Source organism: Pygocentrus nattereri, chromosome 19, assembly GCF_015220715.1.
Source record: "Pygocentrus nattereri isolate fPygNat1 chromosome 19, fPygNat1.pri, whole genome shotgun sequence".
Lineage (NCBI taxonomy): Eukaryota > Metazoa > Chordata > Actinopteri > Characiformes > Serrasalmidae > Pygocentrus > Pygocentrus nattereri.
This window is the reverse complement of record NC_051229.1, coordinates 12,517,489-12,534,540: the sequence shown is the minus strand read 5'-3', so window position 1 is coordinate 12,534,540 and position 17,052 is coordinate 12,517,489. Positions and strand designations below refer to the sequence as shown.

The 17,052-nt window shown below is 40.0% G+C and overlaps 1 protein-coding gene across 7 annotated transcripts in view; it reads right to left on the bottom strand.

Moving 5' to 3' along the window:
* Positions 1–17,052, bottom strand: part of adcyap1r1a (adenylate cyclase activating polypeptide 1a (pituitary) receptor type I) — a 67,166-nt gene that overhangs the window by 44,226 nt on the left and 5,888 nt on the right. For all 7 annotated transcript variants that reach the window (XM_017707379.2, XM_017707377.2, XM_017707380.2 and 4 more), the window contains exon 2: positions 4,402–4,570. In XM_017707379.2, the coding sequence (XP_017562868.1) occupies positions 4,402–4,458 (57 nt within the window). In that variant the 5' untranslated portion in view covers positions 4,459–4,570. The remainder of the gene's footprint in view (positions 1–4,401; positions 4,571–17,052) is intronic.

Genomic DNA, 17,052 nt, shown 5'->3' with positions numbered 1-17,052 from the left:
TTCAAATTTCTCATGAAATAAACATGCAAAAATGATCAGACCTACATTTTATGACTCCTGAGAACACAGAGAACAAATTACAACCAAATTTATTACATTTATTTATTCTCCAGGGTGTATTTTGGTTTGTCCATCTTAATTTATATGACAAAACCATGAGGTAAATTATTCACTAACTGATGAAGACTATGACGAAGTGCGTTTTGGAACCACTGGTTCTCTCAAGGTGCTGAAGAGGTTCAAATTTATTTTAAAAAATACTTTGGTAAATTTTACTGAACAAAAGCTCTGAACAGCAAAACACTGACATGTTACTGTTTAAGGGAGTGTCTAAAAAGTGTGCAACCTGTACCACTGTGAAGGCAGTGTGCACAATACTGGCTGCCTGCTAACCTACACAGCACAGCGCTGTTGGTTTTGTATTCTTTAATATTCACATTTTCTTCTAGAAATGCTCTTGTCTAGTTTGGTAATGGTTTTCTACCAATTAATTGAGATATTACACATCTTCTCTTTGCCTTCAGTTTGAGAGATGAGTAATAATTCTATCTTTCCACCATATCTTGGTGAATTGGACAAGTTTTGAAATTTACAAATATGATGTTGTGAGGGTTAGGGTTTGATAAAGGTAGTTGCAGTTACTAGGCTACAAAGGACCTACTGGGTGAACAAATTTGCAACAGAGCCACACTGAGGCAGGACTGGTGAGTTAGGAATTCCATAGACAGAAGTTCACAGATTGTAGGTGAAGCAGCTAAACCTTTCTCTGAATTTGTATTTAAGCACCTTTTTTAATGGACAGCATAACTTCTAGGGGTGGGAATCTCTAGGCACCTCACGGTTCAATTCTGCAATAAAATGTCTGCAATAAAATGATCAGTTATGGTGAAATAAGATCCTGTGGCAATAGATGTTCATGCAGCACATGTTACAGTCATTTAATTCAGTGATTTTTCAGTTTTGGTCTGGTTGTAGAGAATGAGGGGGGTCACTGTGTTAGTTAAATATGTTCAATGCTGGTCGCTGTATCTCGGCTCCAAAGTGGGCAGCATAGCCCTGGTTCTCAATGACAAAGAACAGAAGCTCTGACGTTGCTTGCTGGTACATTTGGAGACAAATGGACGTATACGCATTTATAAGCAGCGCAGGTGGTTTCCTGATACGTTAAATCTGCAATGAGAAACTGTCAAACACTAAAAAGTTGTGAAAGTGTCAGCTTCTCTTTTGAATTTTCCCGTTCCACCTTAAATGGCGCCTCATTTACGTTCTGAGAAGCGATTTCAGTCTCATAAAACAGCTGAACGTTCAGAGACATTTTACAAGAAACAATTCAACATTTGAGGAAGCGTTTCCTGGAGGAGGTGGGAGGAGAGCGGCTACAATTAAAGCTTAAAGCAGAGCAAAGTAAATGCGCTTTCGTTTATAAATTTTTATCTATACTAGGATATTAACACACACTGACACATACTGGACATTAAATGTTGCGGCTCTCAAAGGTCATTTGATCTTTGTTGAAAGGACAAAATGCCTCTTCTTAACATTTGGGTTGTGACTCCTGACCTAACCTGGTTTTTAATACAGAGGGTGCCGGTCAGGATTCTCGCTCATCCACTTGGGTGCCGTCACAGAGGGGCTTCACTTACCCACTTCCGCAATTCCAAGTTCCGCCTTTTGCATTCCGTCAATGTTACTTTATAAATGAAATATTTAGAAAATCGATTTTTGACATTTGTGAATCGATTCAAAATCGCCCGCATCACGATGCATCTAAGAATCGAGCTTTCACCCCCTTCCTAATAACTTCATAAGTTTATTTTCAGCGACCCCCAGAATTTCAATTATGAGACATTAAGGGGTCCAAGAGATAAATTAGGGGGCCTGGAACGGTGGTCTGCTGAGTCATATTAAAACAACAAAGCAAGCAAAAACTGAGAACACAGCAACATTAAGGCAGAGCACAAACACAAATACAAAGTGAGAGCACAAACAGAAAAGAGAGAATGCAGACACAAAATTACCAGAAGTTAAGCATTTAAAAAACCCTGCATTTGGTGAAAAGATAAAAATTCACAGCACTGAAATATTATGAGACAAATTTACCAGCAAACCTTTTACTGACGATTCCTCGGCTTACTGATTTTGGAATACGTACACATCATACATATAAAAACTGTATGAGCCATATTTAAGTGTTTTGATGGTTTGTTTATATGTTCTCTTTTGTTGGCTTTATGAGTGTGCGCCCCCTATAGGTGATTGGTGCCACCCTATAAATCTGTGACTGAGATGCCAGACGGTAAGGAAGGCAGAGCAGCAATACCGTCATTGACCTCAGTTGGCGCCTCAGTTGGCACCTCGACACCCAGCCGCCATTGGGGCCTGTCAGCCAAACAACCTTGCTCTATCCTGGGCTCCTAATAGTTATTAATGTGATGTTTATGGACTTCAGGCTATTACTGCAAAATTTCATTTTGTATTTCTATTTATTCATAATAAATTTCCGGCGATATTTTGCATCAAATACCCTCTTTGGAATTCTTGCAAACCAACTGTGAGTCTGACACTGAATCGACCTCTAGTGGCCGGGAGCATCATGCCCGAGTTACTGCTCTTGTGCCCTGGCTCATTGTTTCAGTGATGTGAGTTTTTGTATCTTTTCTACAAATGCAGTGTTTTTAAATGATTTGTTTCTGGTAGTGTATTTGCGTTCTCTCTTTGGTATTTGCGTCCTCATATTTGTATCTGTGTTTATGCTACCTCTCCCTTAATGCTGTTGTGTTCTCAGCTTTCGTCTGCTGTGTAAATGTTGTTTTATCACTCAGAGGGCCATCATATCCAGGACTGCCTGTATTCCGCACCTTGTGTGAATGGTTATTTAAGGTTATTGTTGGCTTACTAAACTGGTGAGGTTAAGGTGCTGACTGTGATCTGTGGCATGTTTGGGCATATTTTGTTATTCACTGTTCATTTTACAGCCATAGAGTGCCTCACACATGCCCTCTGTGCACTTGTGAATAACATTATTTATTCAGCATTAGTCAGTATAACTGGTGTGAAGTGTCATCAAAAACATGTTTGATCTTTTAAGGGGGACTGATCTGATATGGCCAAATGTCTTACATACGCATCATTGGCAAATATAAAATGTGCCAAAACATTTGCGCAGACCACGTTTTATGTTTAATTTTTCCCCAACATGTAAAATTCTGTAAATAAACTAATTGTGCAGAAGTGTTTTCTCTGTACAGTGTGTGTTTACTTATATTTACTTAGAAAATCAACAAAAAAACCTGTCATTTGACCAGGGGCGCCCAGACATTTCAAATGTCTGTAGTATCAACAACAACAGCAGCACAGTAAAAACTCCTGGCAAAACAATAACAATGCTGCTCTTTTATTTCCATTAATTTCTCTGTGGAGCACGGCTCTGAGGCTCAGAGACAGTCCTGTGTAATGGTTATGAGCCAAAGCTTCGGTGTCTTCTGAAACTGGCACTGGTGGGCCTGCGGGGTCTCTGCAGATGGGCTGTCAGCAAAGCCATCTGCTGCGTGAGGATTCGCTCCGTTTCCCAGCAGCCCCTGCTCCTCCACTCTACCACTGCATATGGATGCATACGCATCCCTTTCAAAACCCATCCACATGTGAATCCACACAGACAAACCTGGACAACCAGCTAGCACAAACATGCTAACACCCACACATCCATATAGATACAACACCTGCCAAAAGGACTTCCTCACTGATACTTTTCAATTAAAGTGCCTATTTCCTGCATTTATAGCATTTTTCTTATAAAATATATGAGGGTTTTACAAACCTCGATTCAACAAAGGTTGGGACAATATGTGAAATGCAAATATAAACAGAAACTAAAAAGTAAAAAGACAAAATTTTGAATGTTTTACTTTCCAATAGTTTAGTAAATACACTCATCTTGAAATGGAACAGCCTGCATGTTTCAAAAAAGGACAGAGGCGATTTAAGCCTAGAAGCACTGCAAAATTATGTGATGCAATCATAGTGATACAAATATGACAATCAAAAGGAGCAGGAAAGGCCTAGTCCTAGTCTCAACAGTGCATAATATCATTCAAAGATTCAGGGAATCCAGAGAAATCATTGTGTGTGGAATCATTGTGTGTCAAATGGATATCACAGCATGGTCTCAGGAATACCGTGACAAACCATTATCAATAAACCCAGCAGTAGTCATAAATGTTAAGTCATTAACACCCATTCAAGTCATTTTCAGAAACGTCGTCAACTTCTCTTGGCCTGAGTTCATCTGAAATACACTGATGCACAGTGGAAACGTACTGTACTAAAGCAAGGGATTCCATGACACGGACTATTTAGGTTAAAATAGTGCACATGTTGACTATGTTTTGCGTGTTTCCTCACCAGAGAGATGAAGAGGAGGATGAGGAGGGGAAGGAAAATGGCCCCAGTTCGCTTCATTCTGCCCACTGCTGTTTGGACTGATCGGTCACAGTGAGCTGAGTGGCCTCACAATGGAGTGGCTGGAGTGACCCCCACACAACCTTCACAAGTTGGTCACTCAGCCTAAAACCTGGAAAAGACAAAGAAGGCTTCAGTTTAATGAGCACATTTCTTACTCTTTCAGTCTTTCAAGTTTTCAGGCTTTAGTTTGTGCTTTGAAACCTGTACTCATTAATTCCCTACTGTTATACCTACAGACAGAGATGAGGACAAGTTACTAACAAGTCTCAATTTTTGACTCTTGAGGCCCAAGTCAAGTCAATTCAAGTCTTGAGTCAGTACAGGCAAGCCTCAAGTCGAGTCCCAAATCAATAGACTCTTAAAAAAGATGGCTCTTCAAGGGTTCTTTAGTAAAGAAAATGGTTATATATAGAATCATGAACACCCAAAGAACCCTTTGCATAAATAAATGGTTCTTTGCATTGTGAAAGGGCTCTTCAGACTGATGGAGGATGTGTTGTAGATGGTTCTATATAGCACCAAAAAGGGTTCCACTATTGGTACAAGCCAAATAACCCCTTTTTTGGAATTATATTGAACCCTGTTTGCTAAGAGAGTACAAGCAAGCCTTAAGTCATGTCCAAAGTCCTAATCTTGAACAAGTCAGTATGCATGTTTCAGCTAATATAAGGCTGTTTCAACAGTGAATGCCAAAAATGATGGTAATATGGCCTTAGTAGTTACCATGTGAGTAGTGTGTATGGACATATATGTATATACATATAAATATGTATACACATAAACATATATTTTTTTTTACTACTGCAAATAAAATATGAAATTCATGGTACAAGGATAACCATGACAGGCATAATGATATACTCAAACATAAATAAAATAAAATAAAAGCTGAAGTGAGCTTCTTAATCAAACTTTCCGTTCCACCTTAAACAGTGCAGAATGTAAACTGCTGCACCAGTTAAGGTGGAATGGCAAATTCAAAAATTAAGCTGGTGAATAAAAAAAATTGCGGTTGCAGAAGCCGTTAAAATGGTTTAAATATAGAGAACTTCTTTTCTTTTAGTATGATCAGGAACATGGTCTCTTTGCCTGGTAAATTTCTCCAGCAAGACTGGACTTTAAGTGCTGAGCGATGGCTTACTGATGCTACTACTGATGCTTCACTTGTTTCTAGCTTATGTAGGCGTACCTGGATTCTCACACTTCACTTGTTTTCTGAAATAAAATAAACCAAGCATAAGCACAACAGACATTTGATGACATTGCTGTATATCAGATTCACAGCACAAAATGAATCCATAACCCACTATGTAGAGTCCCATCTGCAGTTAGATGCCTCTCACATTTCTTCTACTTTATTGAGGCTCTCAGGTCCAGCCACTGATGTTCTAATCAAAGTCGAGTCGCAAGTCTTTTTTGATTTTGTTGAGTCACATTCATGACTCCAGTCTGACTTGATTTCAAGTCATATAATTCAAGTCCACACTTCTACCTAGATGAGTTATGCTGAGTTTATAAACTGCCAGCAGACAGATGACCGGATATTCCACAGTATGACAATAAAAAATTCTGCATCTGCCAGCACTGAGGACAGAGTACCGTGGTCAGCAGAATATTCTGTCACGAGGAAAATCTTCCCAATTTTTGCCAGCTTTTGACTGCAGTGGTAGAACAAACCAGATGTTGCTTTTTTGGGGAGCCAAGGATGCCAAACGTCTTATTCTTGAATTCCAGCCAAGTACTGTACATAAAACATAAAAGAGCACAGAGCATCGTCCTGCCTTTTCTCACATTAAATAAACAATCAATACTGCTAAAGTTCTCCTGGATGGGCAACCATTTCTGCTGGTAACGCTGTTACCATGGCAACACTTGTGGAGCTTCATGCTGCTGTCAGTCACATACCACGCATACAACTCCAACATGTAAACGCAGTATTAGAGGTGTGAAAGTGCATCAATACATTGTGAAGAATCCACCATCTGCTCAGATTTTGTTATAACTGATAATAACTGATTATCAAGGGCACATGACCACTAATCACGTCAGTATTGGAATATAATTGCTTTGAAATTGCTTTTTCAACAATTGAATTTTGCTGATATATCAAATTGTTGTTTGATAGTACGTTTAGGCAATTTAACCCTATAAATATCAATAATATTATATTTCTCTCTGATGCTAATCTTGTTAGATGTAGTCCCAACATTTATATACTGGCTCAGATACTATGTACAGGAAAAATCTGGGATATCAATCCACAATTCCCATATCAGCACAGCACTATTGTTTATAGTATGTTTCACCAATGGTATGGCTTTCATGGTATAGCCAAAATAAAATTCTCAGGCTATAAAAAGTGTATTCCTGTATTGTCTATATTCCATTACTGTGTAAACAGTTTGTATTGTATAATATTGTTGTAACAAAATAATAAAGTAATCAAATCTAATTGCTGAGGTCAGACATTTACACTCATACATCAGTGTACTGAAAAAATTCTAAGGCTCTCACTACTGATTATATTAGTATATATAATATATGAGTAATGCAGTGCAAAGTATGGTATGCAGTGAGGATTATTCATTAGAATTAATCAAGTACTTCGACGTGACTTTACAGTTTGGTTCAATAAAAGTGAACGTAACTGAAGAGAAACAAACCATGCATAGCTTTACAAAGATTCCAAAAAATATTGCTAGGAAATTTTTAAATATGCATTATTACCATGCAATCTGCCCACTAATCATAATTGATTTAACAATATGGTATTTTTTTTTTATCTATATTGTTTTTAAACCCAAAATATGTACCTCTTATCTTTGTAAAATAATGAACTTGCCCTGACTCAAGCCTGAACATGTCAATATAACCTGACTATAACCTTGTCCAGGACATTGTATCATCATCTAAAAAACAGTTAGATGTTTCTATGTTTCTCTTGGTATTCTAATGGTTTATTATGAATGCTGTGAGGAAAAAGCAATCATTCTGGAACAGCTGGAGTGATGCAGTCAGCGGAGTGTGTAGGACAGCTGCAGGGAGAGTGTGTTTACGGGAATCTGTGAGAAAGAGAAGATTTAATGATCTGACAAGGCTGTAAAAATCTCCGTCAGTATCTAGTCTGAGGCAAAGCAGAGGATTTATACAGCCTCCTATCGTCACACATTCTTACTCATTCACGCCATTTCCCGTAAAACACTCACATACCTGCCAGTATTGGTCCTCATGTGCGCGCACATACACACACACACACACACATACACACACACACACACACACACACACACACAAACATTGTGTGTGTATGTGTGCACATGTGAACAAATTGTATTGCTCAGGTGGCTTCCCAGGCAGGAAGGGTGGCAATCGCTCTGGTGTCCATTTTAGGTTAAAACTGACCCCAAAAGACTGGCTATTCCTTCATATGTCCGCTGCCTCAAAAACAAAATGAACTACTTCAGATGCAAAAGGCTACATAACAGGAGGTGATCGAGGGTCTGTTGCATTTTCATTTTCCTTTACAAGGTGACTTAAGTAACCCTGACTCAACTATTCAGTTAAAGAGGCTAACGCTAGCATGGTTTGCATTTATTTGTACGTTCAGTTATCTGCACTCATTTATGGCATAATGGCCATCACACACTGACTCAGAGCACTGGTCAGATTTTAATTGCATCACAGCACCACTCTGTATATTACCATAGATTACCTTAAAGCCACGTTGAGACCACGGAAGGCCATAGTAGATCACATGTGGCTTGAAATTCACACGGAAAAGGCAATCAGTCTTTTAGATAAACAGACACATGCTAATGTTACCTCAGCTAACTTAACTAGCCTAGTCTTTATCAGTTGGTATCTTTCAGCTCAAAAATAGCTAGTTTGTGAAGAAGTAGTAAATTGATGGCAAGCATGATGAGTGAGGCTGAAAATTTTATTTGATTTAGTTTGAACCTGGTGTTTATCGGCTCTCCATGGAAGCATGCTACTTGATGCTATGCTACACTGCGTGGCACAACACAGTGTTTCTTGTGTGAGTCCTTAACGTTAACGTTTCTGAGGAAACCCTTGCCTTAGAAAGAATTTCAATAGCCCTCTACTGTTTGAAACTCTAAAGAAATACACATTACTATTCACCCAGGTGGATCCCATTTAAATGTATTAATTTCATATGTGCTTATGTATCAAAATCAGCACATATGTACAAGAGAATTATTGTATAATGGCCCACAACTCTCATTTCAGTGCATCCTTACAGTTAAAAGGTCTCTCTCTTTCTCATTCATACAACACATGGGTTCTTATTACAATGAAGGCTATTGAGGTGACATGTACGGGAACTGCTTTTGTTAGTTTGCTGCTTGTTGATTTATCTATAGGTCTCCTGTCTATCATAGCAACATACAGCATATAGACAGCTGGGCTTCAGCCTGCACTACCACAGATGGGATACCTCACATCAGCCTGAACTACAACAGATGGGTGGAAGGGTCAAACAAAGAACATTAACAACATTTAAAGAATTAGTGGCGTAAATAATTTACAGCTTAATTAACTTTGACAGTTCTAGACACAATAAATGAAGCTGAACTACCTTTATTGTTGGATGCACAGTGACTGTGCACACACTTTCTGAACATATGGAAAGGTCCATTTTTTCAGAACATACGGAAAGGCTAAATTTTTTTTAACTAAATAGTTGAGGTAATATGTAAACATTGTAAAACTTTTTAAAGCAAATAGTTTACTAAGCAGTCCATACAGCCCATATATGTAACCTATGTCCAAACTATGGATTAAGAACAGGATGTCACTCAAGTTCATATGCGTGTGAAGGCAGATGAGTGAATACTTTTGGCAATAGAGTGTACATGTAAATGTGCTCTGTCATGATTTGCTACTCTGTATTGTGCCTCATTGAAAAAGCAGTTAAACACTCCTTATAACTGCAGCATAAGTGGGCAGAGCTAAACCCATGCAGGCTGAATAGGTGTGCATGTAAGTGTTGTGACACAAAAATTTAAAAAACAAGAATTTAAACATTGCAGCATAATTTCCATATATGCACTGTGTGGACTGGACAGTGAACAGTACATTTTGAAACTTTAACAGTGTTTGCATATTCATCAAGTTGTTTAATTTCAAAAAGCAAGGGAATTGGATTTTTGGCTCCATACCATACTATGCCTATTCTACAGATGCCCCATTATAGTTGCAGGGGAAAAAAGCAGCTTAATACTTATATAGCCACAAACTGTGATAGTTAAACTAGCATATTTAGTTGTATGCAAAAGCTTTAATACCCTGGGCAAATGACATGTTTTGTTGATTTTCTAAGTAAAAATAAGTAAATACATCTTCTACAGAGAATACACCTAAATATGGCATTTTTCCTGTAGATTTTAGTGCACTATTTGTATTCATTTGCTGATATTAAATGTGCCATAATGTTTGCACCATCCACATTTTATATTTTATATAAATATATACATTATATATGTCCCACAAACCGCCTATTTTGAATGCACTGTTTCTGTAATGTCACAAGAAACACTTTCTTAACATATCACTGTTGTCGAAACAAAATGTTGTATCTCCATTTTTTGACATAATTCAAAAGTGGCCTTTATATTGTGTGTGAATTTCATGAAGGATGGAACAAAATAAATGGCCAAAATGACTTGGAAAAAAGTCTGGTTCCATTGACTTCCTTTGAAAGTAATGCATGTTTTTTCCTTCTCCTTTTTGTAATTTAGTTTTTTTGACGCATATGATCACAGAAATATTATCAGTGGACCCCAAAAGAAAAAATAAAATACAAGAAAAATGTAGGTTATACATGGTTAACACCTTTAATACATGGTGTTGTTCTTGAGAATGGCACATTGCACATCAAACCACTCTGAATTCCATCTTCATTTCCAAGTTAATAATTTAATTAAGCAGTAATGAGATAAGCAAATAGTTACTGACATATATGTGACACATAACACATGTACCTTACACCCTAAAAAGGCATTAAAACAATTTGTGTGCATAAAGACCTGACACACACACATGCAAACATGCGCACGCACACACACACACACACATCCCCTCTGTACTCCTGCCCTTTGGTTCTAAATCCAATTACATCTAACTCAGCACTCGGGTGCTTTATCAGATAATGATAGGAACCCTCAGAGTAAGCTGTAGAATCAGCTGGGCACCGTGCCTCTACAACACACACCACAGCAGATTTATGAGGAAAGAGGAAGATGTTTTAGTGTTTTACTGTAGATTACTGTAGGCATAGGCAACATAACGTAACTGTCTATTTTGTGATGCTGACTGTGTACAGCTATCATACAGGACTATTAGCAGGCAGGATTGGAGTTTAGAAGCTTGCCATAGAGCACTGAGGCCTCTTCCAAGAGCTCTGAACATACTTCTAGTACCTCCAATGTTTTATTTTATTCTTTAATCTGAGGTCCATTTACAACAGCTGAAAATGTGCCATAACGTTTGCACCAGACACATTTTATATTTTCTTTATTTGGCCCAACTGGGGCCTACAACATTAACACAACTGGGGGCCACAACTGTGACCCACCTAGAGCCCACAACTGTAGCTCAACTGGTGCATACAATTGTAGCTCAACTGGGGGTCACAACCGTGACCCAACTCGGGCCTACAACATGAACCTACCTGGAGCCTACAACTGTAACTCAACTGGGGCCTACAGCTGTATCCCAACTGGGGCCCGCAACTGTAACCCAACTGAGGCCCACAACTGTAACTCAACTGGGGCCCACAACTGTAACCCAACTGGGGCCCACAACTGTAGCTGAACTTGAGCCCACAACATTACCAGCTGAGACCCATTAATGTAGCCTAACTGGGGCCCATGGCTATAACCCAATTGGGGCATGCAGCCCTTCAAAAAGCCTACTAACAGCCCATGCCCAGGTAAAACCCATGCAGTCCAGATAAAACCTGCATGGGGCCCAAATGCTTGACCAGTGGTGCACAAACCTTTGCATACGACTATGTATTGTGCTTGAAAATATGGACAAATTACAATTAAAATGCTGAAACACAAAAAAGTACAGAGAAATAAAACCAAACAAACACAAAAAGTACAGAGAAATAAACCAAACAAACATTGGATATTTTGTTCTGTTTGGAGACAGATAGATAGAGAGAGAGAGAGAGAGAGAGAGAGAGAGAGAGAGAGACAGAGACAGAGACAGAGAGAGAAAAAATCAACAGGGAAGCAGATGAAGCAGTGTGCACGCTGGTTCACTAGTGGTTCATAAGTAGTCAGCAGCTCTCTGACAGCAGCTGTCACTCAAGCAGCAGACAAGCTTTTTCTAGAAACTGAGCACACACTGGCACCTTCTGATAACAACCTAAATGAGGAGCAACAGGACGGAGATGATATGAATGTGGTTTAAATTCAAGCTCTGCTTTAAAGAGGGGAGTGTACTCTAAAATCACCCAGAGCAAAGCGCTGCAGTTTCAGAACATTAAGAGCAAACACTGCACGTCACGTTTTCCTTCTTCAGGATATCAAGCTTTGTTCCATTACAAAATATAACAGTGTGTCTTACTGTGTAGACTCTTCCTGGAACTGGAGTAAGGTCAACAAACATGTCCATCTTAAGTCAGCTGTTTTTTTATTTTTCATTCACTTTGCTAATTGCTTGACTGTACTCACCCAGGCTAATTCATCTTAGCAGAACAAACTAAAACACAAACGCTAAAACATGTTCTTTCTTTCTGTTGAATGTTCTAGCACCTTTAATACTTCACACATTATATGGAAATGCCCTATGGAAATGTTCCGTTTAGGCCATAAACATCAAAATTTAGTCAAAACAAGTTTATTAGAATGCTCATTTCCCTGAACATTTTTGGTGGATTTAGATTAAATATGGGCATTTAAAACTTGTAAAAGACATTCCTTGTTTTAAGCTTGTAACAGGCATATTAAGTGACTTCAGCTTGAATGGCAGGATTCAGTGAAAACATCTCTACACTTTTTAAAAAGGTGCTTCTTCAAGTGTCCTTTAGTAAAGGGAATGGTTCTTTTTAGAACCAAGAGTTCTATATAGAAACATTTCATGCTTAAATGGTTCTTTGCATAGTCAAATGGTTCTTCAGATTGATGGGAGAATGTATTATATGTGGTCTTTTTTGAAAACGGTTCTAGATATAGCTACTCTCTTATTGTTATGTGGTTGATATCATAACAATAGCAACAATAACAACTCTTTTTGGTGCTATACAGAACCTTTGAAAAAGGTTCTATATCAAAGTATATTCAACACATTACCGATCAAACTGAAGAACAATTGCGCTGTGCAAAGAACCATTTAACCATGAAACGATTCTAAATAGAATTCATGGTTCTAAACAGAACAATTCCCTTCTAAAGAGCCCTTGAAGAACCATCTTTCCCTATGGGTAGTAGTTGCTTAGTAATTGTTAACAGTGATTTGCTTTTGGCCATTTTGGATTAAACACACATTTGAAGCTTCTCAAAGGCATTCAATACTTACTCAAAGTTTATGCAGACATGTTAACATATTTTACTTTGCAGCAGTTTCACAGTGACTCTTTCAATAGACTGGCTGGTATAGAGCTATTTATTTTATACAGGTTGCTAAAACCTGTAAGAAGCTCTTAAAATGAATAAGGTTTCAATGACCAACAGAGCTGTAGATGATTCAATAATAACTGAGAAATAAGAATGAACTTACAATAACTAATGTCCAGAAAGCCTTAACTTCTAAAAGATGTGACCAAATCTCTCAAATAGCTATACACAGTTATTTTGCAATCAGAAATGGCTGTAAATAGATAATTAGATAAATAGATAATTACTGTTTTAACTACTGAGTTTATAAACCGTCATAATTCATTTTTTTAAAATTCTTTTAAAAAGGCTGTTTTTTCCTGGGTCTTCAAGGCAGATATATGTAAATGAGCTATGTTCTGATTTTCACTACAATCAAGAAGCAGTCCAGGCAGAAACACTCATAACATCAGTGTGAGTGGGCGGAGCTAAACTGTTGTATGCTGAATGGGCAGATACATGAGTTTTAAAGCATCACAAATACGTATGTATGGGCTGGGGGCAGCTGTGGGCTAGAGGTTAGGGAACCAGCCTCGTTGTCGGTTCAATCCCTCAGCCAACAGTATGTGACTGAAGTGCCCTTGAGCAAAGCACCCAACCCCCAACAGGTCCCTGGGCACCGTGGATAGAACTGCCCACCACTCCAGGCAAGTGTGCTAACTGCCCCCTTGTGTGTGTGCATGTGTGCATGTGTCTGTGTTCACTAGTGTGCATGTATGTCAGTGTTTCACTACATGGAGGGGTTAAATGCAGATGTCTAATTCATGTGTGCAAAAGACAGTTGGCAAATGGTTCCAAGTTGGAGAGTGAAAATTTTGAAAACTGTATTTTTTTTAAATCTGTAATAAGGGCCCTTTAACCCTTTAATGTTCATGTAAAAAATTGCCTATTACATGTATCCCTTTTCTTTAATGACATGTTCAATCCATAGGTGTGTCTATGCCCATAAATTGAGTCCCAGCACCACTAAAAATAAGAGTAAAAAGTCTCTTTTTTAAAAATGGAAGTTTCTAATAAGCAAATATTATGATCCACTTTCTCTCTACTCTCCCTGAAGCCGTGAAGTGACTGTACTGAGCGCGCTCAGAGCCAGTCAGTTACAGTGTGACTGTGTGTTGTGGTGGCTCCAGTAAGTAGTGCAGACAAAAATGTGTTATCTATCAGCACAAACACATTACAATCATTAGCAGCAGTCCTCATTTTTGCTGCGCTCAATCACAGATCACTCTTTATGTTGTTATTGTTAGCTAACTGGTGTTTTTTTATCTAGTAAGCTAATGTTGCAGGTTGTCAATCAATGACTGTCCACTGTTTGAATGAGAGAAGTCAGCTGTTGTGCCATTGGTCAGCCTATGTGTTGATATTAAAGCCAAGGTTCTAGACCAGTACTGTCTGTATGTGCATCAGCTAATTAATGTTGTAGAATGACAGAAGATATAATGAGAAGAAAAAAAACATGAGGGCGGGGCTGGTCTCATTGGATACTCCACACCCCTAAAGCTTTGACCCTAGAATTCAGAAATGGGGTGGGGGTGTTGGATCAGATGACAGGGAAGACTGATGGTCAGACCCAGTAGGCCAAAGCGAATAGTGAGGGTCCCTGTTTGAAATTATTTTAACTCTCACCTCAGGGAGAGCTTCTCTTATGTCCCAGAGGAGGTAGGGGACATGGAGTCTGAATGGACCCTGTTCAAAACTTCCATCGTGGAAGCTGCCAGGTTTAGCTGTGGCCAAAAGCTTGTGGGTGCCTGTCAGGGTGGTAACCCAAGAGCCCCCTGGTGGACACCGGTGGTGAGGGAGGCCGTCAAGCTGAAGAAAGAGGCCTTTAGGGACTGGATGCCCCAAAGGACTCCTCTCTCAGCAGATAGGTACCAACAGGCAAAAAAGGTGGTAGCGGTAGCAGTGGCAGAAGCAAAATCCGGGGCGTGGGAGGAGTTTGGCGAAGCCATGGAAAAAGACTTCTGGTTAGCTTCGAGGAGTTCTGGGCAACTGTCCAGCAACTCAGGAGCGGTCAGGGTGGCTTTGCCCAAGCTGTATTCAGCAGGCGTGGAGAAACTCTGACTTCAGATGATATTATCAGTTGGTAGAAGGAGCACTTTGAGGAACTCCTTAATCCGGGGGACATGCCTCCCCCACGGGAGTCAGGGCCAGAGGGTTCCTGCATGTCAAGTTCCATTTCCCTGGTGGAGGTCACTGAGGTAGTTGGTAAACTCTTCAGTGGCAAGGCACCAGGGGTGGATGAGATTCATCTGGAGATGCTAAAGGCTCTGGATATTGTAGCGCTGTTGTGGCTGACACACTTCTGCAATATTGCATGGACCTCGGGAACAGTACCCTTGGACTGGCAGATCAGGGTGGTGGTCCCTATTTTTAAGAAAGGGTACTGGAGGGTGTGTGCCAACTACCGGGGTATCACATTGCTCAGCCTCCCTGGGAAAGTCAATGCCAAGGTGCTGGAAACAAGAATTCAACCAATAGTGGAACCTCAGATTGAGGAGGAACAATGCAGATTCTATCCCAGCGATGGAATAATGGACCAGCTTTTCACCCTCGCACAGATTGTTGAGGGGGCATTGGAGAAGGCTTATGACCGCGTTCCCCCAGATATCTTGTGGGAGGTCAACGGCATGGACTCTGCCATGGTTGTGCCTTGTCTCCACTCCTGTTCGTGATATTCATGGACAGGGTGTCAAGGCGCAGCCAAGGTCAGGAGGGCATTATGTATGGAGGCCAGAGGGTGGCCTCTATGCTATTTGCATATGTTGATGTTCTTTTGGCTGGATCACATGGATGCCTCCAGTGCTCACTGGAGCAGTTTGCAAGTAAGTGTGAAACGGTTGGTACGCAGATCAGCAGCTCCAAGTCTAAGCCCATGGTCCTAGCCCAGAAAAAGATGGCATACCCACTCGAGATAAGGAGAAAAGACTCGTTCCAGGTGGTGGAGTTTAAGTATCTTGGGGTCTGGTTTACAAGAGATGGGAAAAGGGATCGTGAGATCGGCCACAGGCTGGGACAGGTGGCAGCAGTAATGCAGTCACTGTACCATAGTGGTGAAGAGGGAGCTGAGCCACAAGGCAAAGCTCTCTGTTTACCAGTCGGTCTACATTCCGATCCTCACCTATGGTCATGAGTGGTGGGTAATGACCGAAAGAGTGAGATCGAATACAAATCTCAGAAATTTCCTTTCTTCGCAGGGTGGCAGGCTACACTGAACTTGATAGGGTGAGGAGGGCAGTTATCTGGGAGGAGCTCTGAGTAGAGCCGCTACCAGGACAGGACCCTGGGGTCGTCCTAAGACCCGCTGGAGGGATTATATTTCCAAGTTGGCCTGGGAGCAGCTTGGGGTCCCCGGGAATGAGCTGGAGGAAGTTACGGGGGACAGGGTCGTCTTAGATTCTCTGCTCTCCCGATTGCAACCGCAAACCTATCTGGACTAAGTGGTTAACGATGATGATGATGATGATGATGATGATGAGTACAGCTCTGTTTGTCAGTGTTTACAGTCTAACCGCAACATTCAACACTCACAGCTGCTTCAGACCCTAAATGACCATCCACTATCTGCAGACTAGCGCATTCAAAAATGCCACCAAATGAAAGCTCTGTCAAAAGAGTCCCACTGGCATCTTTTTAAATAAGTCTTTTGAAAATGTACAATATTGTGCAAAAGTCAGACCACCCTAAATTTATTTCATTTAATTTCCTATTAACCATGCAAGACGTGGTAGACCACCAAAACTTTCCCCATCAGGCAAACAGCATTTAAAGCTTTCATCTTTGAGAAAGAGGAGAAAATCAAGCTGCTTCAGATCTGAAAACATCCACAGGTGTTTGTCCATCCTTCCACTGTGAGAAGACAACACAATGAGTCTGAAAGGATGCATAGCTGACAAGAAGCATTTACTGAGAAAGGAAAATAATTAAAAAGGAAGAAAATTGGCAAATTGAACAGAGAAACATATCATTC